At 41.8% G+C, this 17,187-nt stretch overlaps 3 protein-coding genes and 1 non-coding gene across 4 annotated transcripts; 1 reads left to right on the plus strand and 3 right to left on the minus strand.

Annotated features, from left to right (window-relative positions):
- The first annotated feature begins 1,649 nt into the window (after positions 1-1,649).
- On the plus strand, positions 1,650-2,507 carry LOC115967121. The gene is made up of 2 exons (XM_031086201.1): positions 1,650-2,030; positions 2,139-2,507. Exons 1-2 carry the CDS (start codon positions 1,650-1,652, stop codon positions 2,505-2,507), a joined length of 750 nt encoding a protein of 249 aa, XP_030942061.1.
- Positions 2,508-6,565: 4,058 nt separating this feature from the next.
- LOC115967122 (plectin-like) lies at positions 6,566-9,343 on the minus strand. The gene is made up of 4 exons (XM_031086202.1): positions 9,295-9,343; positions 8,627-8,719; positions 8,329-8,438; positions 6,566-7,321 (listed from the first exon to the last, which is right to left on the minus strand). The coding sequence occupies exons 1-4, from the start codon at positions 9,341-9,343 to the stop codon at positions 6,566-6,568; spliced, it is 1,008 nt and encodes a 335-aa protein (XP_030942062.1).
- A 5,263-nt stretch (positions 9,344-14,606) lies between these two features.
- LOC115969686 lies at positions 14,607-14,762 on the minus strand. The gene has a single exon (XR_004087039.1). It is a non-coding gene; the product is annotated as a U4 spliceosomal RNA (small nuclear RNA).
- A 257-nt stretch (positions 14,763-15,019) lies between these two features.
- Positions 15,020-16,937, minus strand: LOC115968060 (acetylserotonin O-methyltransferase-like). The gene is made up of 2 exons (XM_031087261.1): positions 16,025-16,937; positions 15,020-15,472 (listed from the first exon to the last, which is right to left on the minus strand). Exons 1-2 carry the CDS (start codon positions 16,913-16,915, stop codon positions 15,176-15,178), a joined length of 1,188 nt encoding a protein of 395 aa, XP_030943121.1. The 5' UTR covers positions 16,916-16,937; the 3' UTR covers positions 15,020-15,175.
- Positions 16,938-17,187: the final 250 nt, after the last annotated feature.

Below are 17,187 nucleotides of genomic sequence, written 5' to 3' on the forward strand. Positions count from 1 at the left end.
ACAAATCGAGTCCTTACAATTGGCGCCGTCTGTGGGGAGAGCTTGTATTAACTTAAATGACTTCCGATGCGACGTTTCTGATGGAGGAAGTGGGTTCACATTACTTTGCGGCAGGACCGCATCAGGAGGATGCCAACCCGCACCAGGCAGAGTCAAGGGGCTCCCAGCATGGTGATCCCCGTAGGAGTCCCGAACGGAGAGAGGGCCATGAGGGGAGTGTACGTACAACTCATACCACCAGAAGCCACTCTCGTGGGAAGAGTCACGTCTCCCACGCAAAGCATGGCGGGAATCTGCAACGTGAGATTGTCGATTTGAAGAGAGAGTTGCGCCATACCCGGTGGGAACGCTCCCCACCTTGCTCCGAACCATCATCTGAGGAGTCGGATGGAGCTACTTATAGGCGGAGATCGAGAACTCCGCCAAGCGAGACTTTCTCCTATGAGGAGGAGCACCGCCATCGATGTAAGCGTAGAAGTCCACCTAGCAGGGGCTTGGGTAACGATGCCATGAACAAAGCCTTGAGTCAAATTTCCAAGTCGCCCTTTACGAGAAACATAGACGATGCGGTTCTTCCTCGGCGATTCCATCAGCCTACGTTCTCTCTGTATGATGGCCGGTCGGACCCGGTAGAACATGTAAGCTATTTCAGCTAGAAAATGGCTATCTACTCCAGGGACGAGGCTTTGATGTGCAAAGTTTTTCCATCAAGTTTGGGTCCGACGGCGATGAGGTGGTTCAACGGCTTAAGGGCCAATTTTGTTGGATCTTTCAAAACACTGACCCGGGCTTTTGGTGCTCACTTTATTACATGCAACAAGACTCCTCGGCCTTTGGGATCTTTGCTGGCTCTGTCTATGCGAGAGGGCGAGACTCTCAAGAATTACTCGGATAGGTACTAGGAAATGTTTAATGAAATAGAGGGAAAGAATGATGGTGTGGCCATAACCACTTTCAAAGTTGGCCTCCCAGCCGATCACGATTTAAGGAAATCCCTGACAGGTAAACCTGTTACCAGTGTGCACCAACTGGTGGACATGATAGATAAGTATAGAAGGGTAGAAGAGGATCAACTTCAGGAAAAAGGGAAGGCCAAAGTGATCCCTTAGGATAGGAGGGATTTCAGGTCGGACCGTTATAATAGCAGCTGACCCCGGAGGGATTTTGTTGGGCAGTCGGGTTCGGCGGATGCCCAGGTGGTTAATGCAATATTTCGAGAGCCGGTGCAGCAGGTTTTGGAGAAGATAAAGAACGAGCCATTCTTCAAATGGCCGAACAAGATTGCGGGAGAGCCTAGGAAACGCAACCCGAACTTATACTACCACTATCATCAGGATCATGGGCACACGACGGATAATTACAGGAACTTATGGGACCACTTGGAACAGTTAGTTCGTGAAGGGAAATTAAAACAACTCTTGCATCACTCCAGTGGAAGGGCGAGCCAAGCAGGTTTAGAGGTGCGTGGGGACACTTCATCAAGACTCCCTCTGGGTATGATTAACGTTATCTTTGTGGCCCCGGGAAGGACTAGATCTTGCCCTTCCAGGATATTGTCGGTGTTTCGATCCCCGGCCGAGGATCATTCCCAAGCATTGAAGAGCGACAGGGTGCATGTCCCCCTGATTCTGGGCTTTTCGGATGACAACATGGCGGGGACCATACAGCCCCATGAGGATGCTTTGGTGGTAATGCTGAGAATTGGCGGGTACGATGTCAGAAGGGTGATGGTCGATCAGGGCAGCGCTATGGATATAATATATCCAGACTTGTACAAGGGGCTAGGTTTGAAGCCAAAGGACTTAACAACCTACAACTCTCCTCTAGTAAGTTTTGAGGGAAGGATGGTCTCTCCTAAAGGACTGATTAGGCTGCCTGTGCAAGCAGGTACGGATGTGGTGAAGGTGGACTTTATTATCGTAGATGTTTTTTCTTCGTACACGGTTATTATGGGCAGAACTTGGCTTCACACCCTTAAAGCGATCTCGTCTACTCTGCATCAGAAGGTGAAGTACCCATCCGGAGGCCAAGTATTAGAAATAGTAGGGAGTCAGGCGGCTGCTCGGCAATGCCTAGTAGCGGCTATACAGCATCGGCCAGAAACAGAAACCTCGGCTACGGCCGACAATGAATTATAGCAATTAAAGTCCCCAGCATCTGGCTTGGACGTACCAGCCGATGGGGTAGAGTGTAAAGATTTGGAGAAGGTAATTGTTGCTGGTGATCCGGAGAAATTCTTCCAGGTTGGGGCTAAATTACCTTTGCAAGAGAAGGCGAGGTTGCTGGAATTCCTCCGAGCTAATGTGGATGTTTTCGCATGGAACCCGTATGAAGCCCCAGGGGTGGACTCGAATTTCATTTGTCATCGACTCAACGTGAATCCCGCCGTTATGCCCAGGAGGCAACCTCCTCGGCGACTATCGAAGGAGCACGCCGAGGCGGTTAGAAGTGAAGTTGCCAAGCTTAAACAGGCTGGGGTTATCAATGAAGTTTTTTATCCTCAATGATTGGCCAATACGGTGGTAGTAAAAAAGAAGACTGGAAAATGACGGGTGTGCATGGACTTCACGGATCTCAATAAGGCTTACCCCAAGGATCCATTTCCCATGTCGAAGATAGACTAGTTGGTGGATGCAACCGTGGGTCACCCTAGGATGAGTTTCTTGGATTCCTTCCAAGGGTATCACCAAATACCGTTGGCCGCCGTTGATCAGGAAAAGACTGCTTTTGTAACCCCGATTGGGAACTACCATTACAAGGTGATGCCCTTCGGCTTGAAAAACGCCGGATCTACCTGCCAACGCATGATGACGAAAATGTTCGAACCGTAATTGGGTAGAAATATTGAAGTTTATATCGATGATATGGTTGTAAAGAGTAAAGTGGCGTCTGAACATGTGGAAGATCTCACGAGTATCTTCAGGATACTGAGAAAACATAAGTTACGCTTGAATGCTTCAAAGTGCTCCTTTGGTGTAGGTTCTGGGAAGTTCTTGGGGTACATGGTGACTCATAGAGGAATTGAGGTGAACCCAGACCAGATTAAGGCCATTAACGATTTGCAAGCACCTCGGAATCCAAAAGAAGTGCAGAAACTGACTGGGATGACTGCAGCGTTGAACCGGTTCATCTCCAGGTCGGCCGAGAGGTGTCGTCCTTTTTTCTGTTTACTGCATAAGTGGCAAGGATTTGAATGGACCGAGGAATGTGCTATAGCATTCTAGCAGTTGAAAGAATACCTGTCTAGGCCACCTATTATGTCTAGCCCTGAGGTGGATGAGGTGTTGTTTGCTTATCTGGCAGTTGCCCCTCATGCAGTTAGTTTCGTCTTGATACGAGAAGACATTGGCGTCCAAAGGCTAGTTTATTATGTAAGTAAATCCCTCCATGAGGCCGAGGTGAGATATTTGTCATTAGAAAAGGCCATATTGGCGGTGGTCCATGCAACACGCAAACTTCCGCATTACTTTCAGGCCCATACTGTGGTTATCTTGACCCAACTGCCTCTTAAGTCCATACTCAGAAGTGCTGACTACATCGGAAGAGTTGCTAAGTGGGGCACGATTCCGGGTGCTTTCGATATCAAGTGCATGCCTCGCACCTCTGTGAAAGGTCAAGTCCTTGCCGATCTAGTGGCTGAATTCGCCGAATGCCCAGAAGAAGTTAATGTGATTCAAGGTCACATGGATGAAAAATCGGTTGGCCTAATATCCACACAAGGTGGGTCCTTTTGGAGGGTGTACGTGGATGGGGCCGCAAACCAACGGGGAGCAGGATTGGGATTGGTGTTGATATCCCCCGAGGAGGTCATCATCCAGAAGTCGTTAAGACTAGGGTTCTCGGCTACTAACAACGAATCAGAATACGAAGCTTTGATAATGGGAATGAGTATGGTCCGAAAAATGGGTGGAAAGGTAGTGAAATTATTCTTAGACTCGAGATTGGTAGTCGGCCAGGTGAGAGGAGAGCTAGAGGCCTGGGACCCAAGGATGCAAGGGTATCTGGACCAGGTTAGGCGTATGCAAACGAAGTTTGAGTCTTTCGACTTATTGCATATTCCTCGAGGTGAAAATACACACGCTGATTCCTTGGCAACCCTTGCCACCTCCTCAGTACGAAATTTTCCTCGGGTGATCATCGTTGAAGACCTGTGTACCCCCACCTCACCAGAAAAGGATATTTGCCAAATCAATCAAACCAGTCTGTCGCCAACTAGATGGATCCCATATTAAAATTTCTTGAAAGTGACATATTACCCGAAGATAAGGTGGAGGCTGAGAAAATACGAAGGAAAGCTCCTCGGTATTGGCTATCTGAAGATAAAAAGTTATACAAACAGTCCTTCTTTGGGCCATACCTGCTCTGTGTGCCTCCTAAGACTGCAGAATCAATCCTGGAAGAATTGCATGAGGGCATTTGTGGAAGCTATACAGGAGGAAGGTCTCTATCATGTCAAGCCATCACACAAGGATATTGGTGGCCAAATATGCAGAAGGAAGTGCAGGAGTACGTTAAGAAATGCGATCATTGCCAAAGATATGCTCCAAATATCCATCAACCGGGAGGAGTTCTTAACCCTCTCTCCAGCCCTTGGCCTTTTGCCCAATGGGGGCTGGACATTGTCGGCCATTTTCCTAAAGCACTAGGAAACAAGAAGTATCTGCTGGTCGGCACAGACTACTTCACTAAATGGGTCGAAGCTGAGCCCTTGGCGAACATCAGAGACGTAGATGTGAAGAAGTTTATTTGGAGGAACATTGTTACGCGATTTGGAACTCCCCGCACTCTTGTCTCAGATAACGGACTCCAATTTGATAGCAATGCCTTTAGGGAATATTGTTCAGAACTGGGTATAAAAAACAAGTATTCCACTCCGGCTTATCCTCAAGGTAATGGGCGGGCTGAAACTGTTAACAAAGTAATAGTCAATGGGCTTAAGAAGAGACTGGATGACGCGAAAGGAAAGTGGGTGGAAGAATTGCCACATGTTCTATGGACATATCGGACAACACCCCGATGTTTAACGGGGGGTACTCCCTTTTCCATGACCTATGGGGCCGAGGCCGTCATCCCCTTGGAAATTGGATTCCCAATGTTAAGGACCAATACATTCTCTTCGGATAGTAATGATGCGATGTTGGAGAAAAGTTTGGACCTGATTGAAGAGCGAAGGGAGAGCGCGATGGTTCAACTAGCTTACTACCAACATAAACTCAAGCAGGGCTATGATAGTAATGTGAAGATGAGGCCGTTAGCCGTAGGAGATCTGGTGCTGAGGAAAGTTCTGGGGGCCACCAAGAATCCAAATTGGGGAAAACTGGGACCTAATTGGGAAGGGCCATATCGGATCACTTCTGTAGCGGGAATAGGAGCCTATTATCTGGAAGACCTAGATGAAAAAGCTGTACTTCATCCTTGGAATGTAAATAATATTATTATTAATAAAAGTATTTCAATTCAAATATTTCTTTTAATTTACGTTAGCCATACATCCTGTGCTCCTGTGTCCTATGATGTATATTGAAATGTTAAACAGAAACTAAGTTATGTCAGGTCCTCGGATCGTAAACTTAGTGGAAATTAATGTCCTATGATGTATATTGAAATGTTAAATAGAAACTAAGTTATGTCAGGTCTTCGGATCGTAAATTTGGTGGAAATTAACGTCCTATGATGTATATTGAAATGTTAAACAGAAATTAAGTTATGTCAGGTCCTCAGATCGCAAACTTGGTGAAAATTAACGTCCTATGATGTATATTGAAATGTTAAACAGAAACTAAGTTATGTCAGGTCCTCGGATCACAAACTTGGTGGAAATTAACGTCCTATGATGTATATTGAAATGTTAAACAGAAACTAAGTTATGTCAGGTCCTCGGATCGCAAACTTAGTGGAAATTAACGTCTTATGATGTATATTGAAATGTTAAATAGAAACTAAGTTGTGTCAGGTCCTCAGACCACGAACCTAGTGGAAATTAACACCCTATGATGTGTATTGAAGTATTGAACAGTAACTGAGTTGTGATAGATCTTCTGATCACAAACTTAATGGGAATTAACGCCCTGTAACACTTATTGGAGAATTAGAGAGAAATTTATGGATGTCAGTTGGCGTACAATCAAGGTACAGAAGGCATAATTTTATTTAGTTTATGAACTTTCGTAAAGAATTGCAATTGATTGGAAAGAATACGTGCATATCTAAAACGTCTCCCTAAGACCCCATTGCATTAATGCTTATTGCCTATTGCTAATTATCAATTGACGATGTGTGTAAGTAAAATTGCCCCATACAAGCGAAAGATAGTTGAAATGAACCTATCCAAATTACAATAACACAGTGAACGAGTACAAAAATAACATAAAGCAGTAAGAGCGGTAAGAAAATGAGCAAGGGAGTCCCCTACTAAATGTCTAGTTAGACTACAAAACAAGTTCTACTTTTTCAATTTCAATTGGATCTTTGGGTTTTGGCTGGCAGATGTATCTGCCTCCGAAGTGGTGATTCCCTCTTTGGTTTTAGTAACGCCCCCAGTTGGTAAGACTGTGGAGGCCAAATCCTATTGAAAACCTTGGGAGGCCGTCTCTGCCTTCGAAACGGTAGTGGTCTTGTCGGGGGAAGCTCCTGGAGGGGTAAGTCCCTCTTTAGTTGATTCCGGCTGGCCAAGGGGAGGAAAACTGTGAGGCGAAACCTCCTCGTTGAGGTTAATGACTGAAGAAGGAGCATTAGCCTGATGGGGTAGAAGAACTGAGGGCCAGATCGCCTCGGGATAGAATACGTTCTCTGGCTTAAGTAACTCAAATGAAGCTTCAACCCAAGCACGGTTAAGGGCCTCATTCCAAGTTTTTGCGTAGTAGATACGGCACACCGTCAGAACCTCGGCTCTCAAAGCCTTCTCAGTTTCAGCTATACCAACCTCGTAGCCTCTCTGCTCAGCTTCGTTCATTGCCCGTTTGGCATTGATTTTTGCTTTCTTGGCTCGCTCCCTGGACTTTTTAGCTCGCTCCCTTAGCTTTTGAGTTTCCTCCAAATGCTTCCTAAGAACTAGGACTTGTTCTTGAGCCTTCTTTAGTTCGGCATTCGCCTCACGCAGACGGTTCCCTTGGTCCTCAGCCTGCTTTTGGTAGCCTTCTAATGCCGACTCGGCGCTCTTGCGAGCTTGCTCTTCGACCTGTAACTTTTTCCTTACGTCGGCCAAGTCCTGTTCAAATTTGGACAAGGTCTGTACAGCCGTTGTTCGTCTTCTCCTTTCATCGTCTAGCTGATCGGAACAGGCGTTGAGCATTTCATCTAGCTTGAAAGTATTTTGGATGATCTGTAGGAAAAAGGTTAACATTATAGTCAGTGAAAAGTGCATATTGGTGAGTAACAATCATAGAATGAAAAAGACAAAAAGTTAACTCCTTACCATGCCCAAGTATCGTTTATTGTCAAGGACGAGTTCATTCTTCCTCATATTCTTTATTTCGGCCATATCTTTCGGGAGCAATAAAGCTTCCTCTATGGCCGAGGCTACGTGACACCCTATGCCGCCGTTGAAGTCCCTTATAGGTGCATCATCTCGCAGAGGCTCCCCACTATGTATAGGTGTTGGCAACCATGCTTGTGGTTCAGAATGTTGGGAATCAGATCTCTCTTGGCCCCGCGAGGCTTGGTGCTTGGTTTTCTGCTGCTTTGCAGCTCGTTGGGCATCCTCCTCGCGAGTAGGACGAGACTTGCTCGTGTCTGCCACTTCCTTGCCCTTCTTTTCCCTGCGCCTTTTTAGCTTGGCAGTGTTAGGAAGTGCTGGCTGTGATGATGGCCGAGGAGGTTGACGAGGAGCAGGAGGAGGAGACCTAGCGGGAAGAGATGAAGCCTAGGATAGTGTTGATTTTGCAGGCATACTCTTTTCGGGCTGACCTTCCATCAACTCCAGCAAAATTCTCTAGGGTTTTCTTTGTATCCTTATCTCGTCAGGATTTTCCTCGGGGTTTATGGGTTGATAAAAAATCCCAAAGCCGTCCGAGGACTCAGAGACCTCTACAACCTCTTCCTCGTCTTTCTCCTCTTCCTTTCTCCCTTTTATTTCCTTTTCCCTGAGGGTAGGTAGGGATGAAGAAGTTCCTGCCGAGACGGTTGACGAGGAGCAGGTGGAGGAGACCTAGCGGAAAGAGATGAAGCCTAGGATGGTGTTGATTTTGCAGGCATAATCTTTCCCGGCTGACCTTCCATCAGCTCCAGCAAACTTCTCTGGGGTTTTCTTTGTATCCCTATCTCGTCAGGATTTTTCTCGGGGTTTATGGGTTGATCAAAAATCCCAAAACCGTCCGAGGACTCAGAGACCTCTACAACCTCTTCCTCGTCTTTCTCCTCTTTCTCCTCTTCTTTTCTCCCTTTTATTTCCTTTTCCCTGAGGGTAGGTAGGGATGAAGAAGTTCCTGCCGAGACGCTGGCTACAAAAAGAGGCTCAATGTGAGATGTGTACTGGGGAAGCGGAATGCCCTCTGGAACAATGAACCCTTAATGGGCAACACTGATACGGTGAAGCCGAGGGTCGCAGCTCTAATCACGCATTTCGGCGCCTGAAAAGCAAAAGACAGGGGGGTATAGCCGAGAATTAAGTGTGCTGCCCGGAGCTGACCATCAGCTTCGTTCACGTATATCTCGGCTTTCAGTAACTTATCCAAGTTCGCCTTATTTACTAACTTAAGATTGGGCTTTGTGTAGCGTCTATCTGCAAAACCGTTGAGTCGAAAATGAAAATTGTTGGAGATAAAAGAAAAAAAAAAAAAAAGAGAAAAAGTAAACAAAATGTGCTTGCAAACTAAATATTATAGATCTATGACTACGCTCCCACTTGGTGTTCCCTCTACTGTCGGGCAAGGCAGACCATCGTGCCATTCCCTAGAGAGAATAAGGAAATCCTCCTTCAGGTTCTTGTTTGAAGTGGGAAGGCACTGAATCAGCCTTACCTCAGGATATCTCGACTTGAGATAATACCCCTGACCGGTTAAGTGATGGAGGTTGTACACCCAATTCACATCATGATGGATTAACTTTAGGTCCATTCTCTTATTCAAAGTATCTATACTTCCCATATTTGGAGCACACTAGGTGGGGGATAGCCTAAAGAAGTTGAGGTAACTCCTAGTGATACTACCCATGGGGATAGTCATCCCGCTTTCTATAAAGGCAATCATGGGAATAACTACTTCCCCAGTTTGTCTAGCATCAGCCCATTCCCCTTGAGCTGCGTACTCATCCCCACCGTTGAGGGGATTTTATACTTAAAGCGAAAGTTTCTAATACCTTCCTCGGATTCAACTAGACATCGAAATTGATTCTTTTGTTTCCCCATTTTTCTAAAAGACTTAGCAGAAAAACTATTGGGTTTGAAATAAAAGTGGTAAAAACTTCGAGAAGACTTACAAGTTCAAAGAAAGGACCTCGGACAAAGTACGATTATTTGTAGTCGCCAGAAAAATAATGAAAATAGAGCAAGGCAGGTTCAATGTATGAGCTCTGGAACCACGTAATCATCGAAGGTAAGAAACAAAGTTAATTTAAGAACGCCTTTATAGTCATATGAGGATTGTGAGCGGTAAAGTTCCCGCTCACAAAACAAGGGAGGCCCTCTGCCGTTTGATTTACATCTCACCGTCGAACGTGGGAGACAAGGGCGTTGCCAAAATTTAATACTGCCAAAATCGGGATGCTGAAGCGTCAGGGGCATGCCCCAAAACACGCATGGGTACGGGCTTATGACGTCAAAATCCACCTTCTCTCTCGAGGAGTCGAAAAGCAGGATTTTGAGGGGCTATTGTGGGGGCCAGTCAATCAACAGACCCATTAAGGTCAAGATCGTTGGGCCTGTGGCCCATCCGAGGATGCAAATCTGTCCGAGGAGGCCCAAGTCAGGTCGTAAGGGTAACTACCGAGGGGGGGTAGTCAATATCACGAAAGTAGAGTTCTGTATTTGTCTGAGGTCACCATACTCCTCAGCAGTATGTGTCCGAGGACGATCAGGACGCGGTCTTGTTACAATCGGACCTCGGAACTATGTCACCACTGAAGATGGGATAACAGACCAAGGGTAAGAAAGAAAAGGCAAACAAATATCTATAACTACAGCTGCCTCCGCATTAATTGCCTCTCAACTAACTCTCTGGCCGCATTAATGTGGAGGTGATACCTGAACAGTAATGAAGCAGCCTTACAGCTGCTCATAGGAAGTTCCAGGAGGCGCTAGATGGGACAGAAAGAAATCCCCCGAACCCAACCTACACGTGTGTGGTGAGGATGGAACACAGAGGGTAGTATATAAACTGAAAGAAGAACATGCAGGAGAGGAGATCGGGAGATAACAAAAAAGAAAAAAGAAAAAAAAGAAAAGCAAAGACTGAAGAAGAAAAACATGAAAAACAAAAGAATTGTATCTATTTCAACGAAAAACCAATTGTTGTGCCAGCTCTGAGCCTTCAATATACGTAAGGGTGAATCTTCTCATTCTACAAAAGTTAATCTAGTTCTTAATACCCACGCTCTACAAATTATATTGTTTGAGCCTTTTTACGTGCGAACCCTATATCATTTTGGGTCATTACAAATCGAGTCCTTACAATAATAAATGAAAAAATATTGTAGAAAAAATTAGTGGAACCAATCATATACAAAATCACAAACTAATGTAATAATAACAGGAAAGTAACTCATCTACACAAAATGTACATAGTCTAGATAGGTTTTTTTTTTTTTTTTTTTTTTTTTTTTTTTTTTTTTTTTTTTAATGCTATGTATGGTCCCATGTGTTTTGTCATGTTCTGGTCCAATATGTAGATATTATATTATCAAGTTGATGTTGAAGAAGTGACGCATAGATAATAATGTTAAAACGTGTTGGGCATGTGCATGTCTTGATAGTTGGCATATTAATTTGATGCATAAGTTAAACATGTGTTGATTTGATGTTTTGTCTTACAAATTATTTGAATGCAAGCCGTGAAGAGGGATGGAAGGGTGTCTCTTTCTTTTCATCAGTATGGCGGGTAGAAACTCTCTTGAAGACCCTTTGGCTAAGGGCTTTATAAGAGGGAAAGTGGACATGTCTTATAAGGAAGATTTGATTAATTGACACTAGTATTGAAATATGTTATATTCTTAAGGAGTTTGGAGTTAATGATGTTGCGGAGTTATATTACAGGGAGCCTAATAGTGTGCATGTTTGGAAGTGAAATAGGGTGGATAGAAAACTTTAGAGAGAAAATAGAAGAATGTTGTTTGGTAAAGAGGGAGGGAGAGAAAATTTTTTAGTGGGGCCTAGGCATTTTCCACCCAGGTTCACCCGAAACTTGTCTCTCCAAAATGAAGAGAAAACATGGTGGGAGGAGTTTGATGGATAAATGATGAAATTGCCCATTGCACTAATTTCATCTAGTTGCCTTGGTTTTTTATTTTTATTTATTTTTTATTTTTTACTACCTGCTTTCCTGGTGTTTGCCCCTTTTAAGGCATTTATTATTATTATTATTATTATTTTCACGGAATGTTGTCTTTTTTTTTTTTAATCCTTTTATCTTTTGATTTCTTGGGCCGTGCGTGGTGTTATGTTTTGTTTTGATGTCTTTTTTAAAAATTAGACATGATTTTGTTTTTCTGGACATAATTTTTATTATTTAATAAATTTGGGTGATTGCCTTTTTATTTTTTATAATTGCTTGTCACTTTTTTATTTTAATTATGTATTATTTTTTAATAAGGATATATGAGTAAATTTATACAAACTCATTTTTTCCATTCTTCTACTTTTTCATTCCCAACCAAACAAAAAAGAGAGAAATTAAAATATTTTCAATTCTTCCACTTTTCTACCCCTCCAACCAAATAGACTCTAAAAGTACGTACTATGGATGAAGGTTAATTTGAAAGCTAGCCAGGCTTTATTGAGGTAGGTGATAACCTTGCTAGCTAGTGTGTATTGGTGTTAGACAATGATGTTTTTGTTTAATCCTCAGGCTAAGTGCTTTATAGGAGGGAAATGTATTTTTTGAATTTAAAGATACAATATAGGGTTTAAATCAAATGTGCAGATCATGAAATGTAATTTTGAATTATGATTTAAATTCAAATGTTCACATAGTGACATGTTCAGTTTGTGATTTTCCTTCCCTGTTCACATAGTGACATGTTCAGTTTGTGATTTTCCTTCCCTCTGAAATATGTTACTTTGTGGTGTTCTATCATATAATTATTCACCTAACGTAAAAGCTGGTAACAGATGCTTTTCGTTTCAAGTTGTATCAAGATGCCTTTTAGTATCTGATATCACAACCACAACAGTATGCCAAAGCCACATAAAAGGTGAATAACACCTATTGCATTGCAAATAATTAATTGTGAAAGGTACATAATGGATTTTAGTTAACCATCTTCAATATAATATGCTACAAGTTACAAAAACCCATTAATCCTAGTGACAAGATCCACATTACTAGGTCAACCATTATATTACGACCTCCACCCGAGTGCGTGGCTTAGTGGTAAGAAACTCTTACAATCCATTGCATTTGCAAGTTCAAAAGTTGTAAGTTTGAGTGGTGGCAAGTTCCACTATTACTCGAGCAGTTCCACACTTTGCATGAGGGTTTGAGTGGATAAGAGTAGTGACCACACTTGTGAACTCCTTTTTTGAGGTACCAAATATATATATATATATATATATATTACATTGATATGGTTTTGATTGTCATTGGCTCTATCCTAAGGCAATGCCCTGGGGCTGCATTCAATGTCCTTAGGCGCCAATCTAATTGACTGACCAGTTTTAATGTGGTGTTGGAAATATTGTTTCAGACCCCTCGACTTGGACCTATTATAAAACCCTACTGGGACTGCCCACTCCCCACTCCCCACTCCCCATCCCACAAATCATCACCATATAACTCTTGATAAACAATATATTGATGTAGACACTAGACACCACCACCCAGGCATTTGCTAATTAATAACTTTATTTGTTAAGTTGGCCTCAAATGAATTAGTGCAGAGATGCAACAACTCTTTGATGTGACTTGTTATGAATGATGTATGATTAAAATGGCACAACTTACACAGTGTGGATTGTTTTCATAAATTAAAATCATGAAAATGATGGCCATGATGAGTTCATGTAAAAATATGCTACTAATCACATTAATAAGTTATGAAATAAATTTGTAAAAATATTTGCCCCCCCCCCCCCCGGCATAATACTCCCATATATGTCCACATCTCTTTCAAAAATTTCTATATATATATATCCACAAATTTGATGCGCTTTTTTTCCTGGTAATAAAAAGTTACTGTAATTAATAAGAGCTATTTTTTATAGAGTGGCGGTTGTGTCCAGTGACTAGTTCCACTAAACACATTGATTGGACACATTCGTATCGCAATGTGTACAATCCATTGAACACAAGTCGTTCCCTTTTTTATATTCACACGACATGTACTGGTAAATGGAATAGGCTAAAACAAAAGGTTAGCAATTATATAAATGAGACAAAAAGTTTTGAGTACCAAATATTGTAGGACTTTACCTAGAAAAGGGAGCCCTTCCAGAAATTCTCAAAGGCCAAGGCTGAACCTAGGCCTAAGAGGGGGTTTGGAAATTTTTTTTGAAAGCTCGGATTTGTGTAAATACACAAGAGCTTGTTTAGATCTTTAAATAAAAATTACGGCTAGATAGTTTTTATTGTAACTTATACTAAGTGCAGAACAAGAGTAAATAAGTGCAAACAACCGTTATCACTACCCTAAGCCATATTTATCCATTATCAACAATAAAAGTAAAGTTTTAGAGTAGGGAAGAGAGATGCAAATACAAGATAACACCGAGACGTGTTATCGAAGAGGAAAGTGAAGAACTTTGCGAAAAACCTCTCCACGACCCTCTAAGTCAAAATTGATCCACTAGAGAATAAAGTTGAAGTACATGAATAACAAAAGACCCTCCAAGCTTAGTCTATCTCATGTACTTGAGCCTCCAAACTCCTGCTACCAACTGGCTTTTCGGAACCTTGTCTTCTCTAGCTTTCCGAATCCTGCAATTCAGCCTAATTGCATCCGCCAATGAATGGCTTCTTCCAATACTTCCCAACAGTACCAAAATCTCACTTGACACTTAGAATAGGTGTGGTAAGTGTTTGGGCTATCAACCTTTGAAGGATCTAGAGATGAAAAGGTAGGAGTTGAGGAAAACCACAAGGAAATGTATAGATGATTGTGGGTATAATAATCTCTAACTCTCAAGTGTATTTTCTAGGGTTTTCTCTCTGAAAAACACTTCTTACAATTTGTGGGTAATGGATGTATATATAGTGTAGGTAAAAACTTGGTAAAGCAAAACATAATTTTTAGCCAAACAGAATGTTTTGTGAGTACTTTGCGGATTGACCTTACTCGTGAGACACTCGCGAAAATCTCTAGGCTGGCATAACTCTTCATCTTCCAGTCATGTGTACTACATATGGCTCTTTCGCGAGCAAGCTTCTCACGAGATACTCGCAAAAACCACTTGTTCATCATTTTAAGCTTGAGTCTTCACACTCTCTCACACTCATCCCTTACAATTAAAAATTCACATACATAGAGAAATATGATTGAAGAAATTATAATAAAATTTGGCATGGAATTAAAACCAACATAAAATAGTTGTAAATTACAATTTTATAGTTTTCAATCAGCAATAGACGCACCGGTTAGAACCTCACTAGCTGCGTCATTGCCCCGAGTGCAAAGATGCTTAGCCACATGCTTTTGCTCTATTTGTATATTTATCAAATAGAGCTCAGTATGTCATACACAAACCATGTGGGACTACTGCGGCTTCAACCATATGTTTGGTTTCGCTTTCTCTTTTATTCATTGCATTTTCTTAATGAACAAAACGTGTTTCTCAACCAACTTGTTAGTTTTCACCAATAAATCAATACGAGATTAATTTTACTTCGGATTGAATTCAGATGCAGAAACAAAAAGCAGAAAATTTTCATAATCATAGATTAATAGATTGCAATTAAAACCAAGCGGCCTACATCAACTCAAACAGTCAAACTGGTCTTCTCTTAGTAGCCATTACAACATAGATAGACTTATTACCACTTAAAATTAGAGATAAACAATAACACCGTGTTCCTTAACTTAAACATATAGATTATGGAAATGCCTCAATTACTGATTGCACAGCATGAATGGTTTTCACCGTGTATCTACTGAATCCAGCCTCCCCAAGAACAAATCCCCATTCTTTCAACGTCCTCTCTTTGCCGCTATTAGTATGAGCCATCATCGCCATGTCTAGTGCTAGCTTCACATCGGTTAGCTTATCTTTTTCTGCTTCTTCAATCACTGCATCAACAATTATTACCTTTCCTTTATTCTCCATAACAGCTTCTCTGCATTTTTTAAGGATTTGGATGCACTCATTGTCTCCCCAATCATGCAGGACCCACTGCAATTCATAAAGGTCAATTTCATAATCAAAAGAGCTGAGTATCATTAAGAGTATAAAAACCTTTTCTTATCAATAATTGTACCATACAAGGAGCTGCGAGAGATATATCTAGTGTGCTTCAAATAATTTATATATATATATATATATATATAAAATGTGCTTCATAATTCCAATAACAGTCTTACCTAGTAGGTAATGTATACACTTAAGTAAATATCGCAGCTAGTTTAACCACATGCTTTCTTTCTTAAGTGGCATCCTAAACGCAAATGAGCTAAGTAAATGACCGAAACTTTAGAAATAGTTATTTTCTATTTTATTTATTTTTATCTCCAATTAAATTCAACTATCGGTGCATGCATTAACCGCAATGGTCTAATGCAACATACACTATATTATCTTTCTTTAATGGCAGTAAATTCAACTATGTGATTTATCGGTTAATTCAACTGTTTAGTTGAATTTATTGAAAAACTTAAGATATAAGTTCTAAGGAATTGTACTTTAAGTTTTACTGATAAAAGATAATATTTTCTTTTCGGACCCTACCTTCAGGAAAGCTGCATCAGCCTTTGGAACACTTTCAAACATGTCACCCCCAACATTTTCAACTCCACTAATCACTCCTGCAATAGAAACAACATGAGGTTGATCAAAGTTGATGCCTCGAAGCCATGGAAATGCCTTAACCAACACCTTCAAAGTTTTTCCATTGCCCCCACCCACGTCGACCAAACTGCTAAGCCCATCAAACACCTCAGGGCAGCCGTGAATCATTGCTGGCACTATCACCCTAGCATCACAAGCCATTGCTTCATTGATGAGTTGGCCGTGAGCAGGATTTGAAGCTGAATAGTTCCATATATCTTCACCATGTGCCACCTCAAATGACGAAGTACCATTGGCTAGAACACGTGCACTTAGACTAAGCCATGGTGTCAGCATCACTGGGCTACTCTCTAGCAAAATCAAAGCAGCCATGCTATGTTCTCCATGTTTCATCAAACGACGAGATAGAGGTGTTTGTGCATAACCTGGGGAGCCTTGGCGAGTGAGTTTCCCCTTGAATATTCCTCGGTACATTAGGAACCTCATAATGCGGAAAAGAGGGGAAGGAGCACATCCTAGAGTTGATGACAACTCAGAGAGTGTCATGGGGCTTCCATGGCTTTCAATGGCATCAGCTATCCCAAGATCAATGGCACACTTGACTACAGCCATTTCTGTGAACCCAAATATGTATTTCCAGATATCCACTTCTGCTTGTTCTTCCTCGTTCCATTTTTCCTCTCTTTGTGTTTTTTCCATTTCTCTCAGTTTGAGCAATCTTTTCCTTATGGTTGTGTTGATACTTGAGACAGGTTCAAGGGTCACATATATATAAAAAGAAAGAGCCTTTGCAAAATAGGAATAAAGATACCACTGAGATCCTTTCACCATTATTTTTCTATTTTTTTTATTGCTTTTGTGGTAATCCAGCAACAAAGACTTTGGTCTCTATTTTGGAGTGGTATTGCTTTATTTATATTTTTAAAAAAGAGTGGTTGGGGAATGTGTTTAGTGCTTTTCATATTAATACATAATGTTAGTCTTATTTCACCTGGTCTATCGGGGTAGCATCTAGTGTTGATGCCTGGGTTTTGGGCTCTTAGGAATGGCTTGATGCTTTGTATTAGTTTAATCCTTCTGGTAGTTGAGATAGAGATTGATGC

Source organism: Quercus lobata, chromosome 11 (assembly GCF_001633185.2).
Source record: "Quercus lobata isolate SW786 chromosome 11, ValleyOak3.0 Primary Assembly, whole genome shotgun sequence".
NCBI classification, from domain to species: domain Eukaryota; kingdom Viridiplantae; phylum Streptophyta; class Magnoliopsida; order Fagales; family Fagaceae; genus Quercus; species Quercus lobata.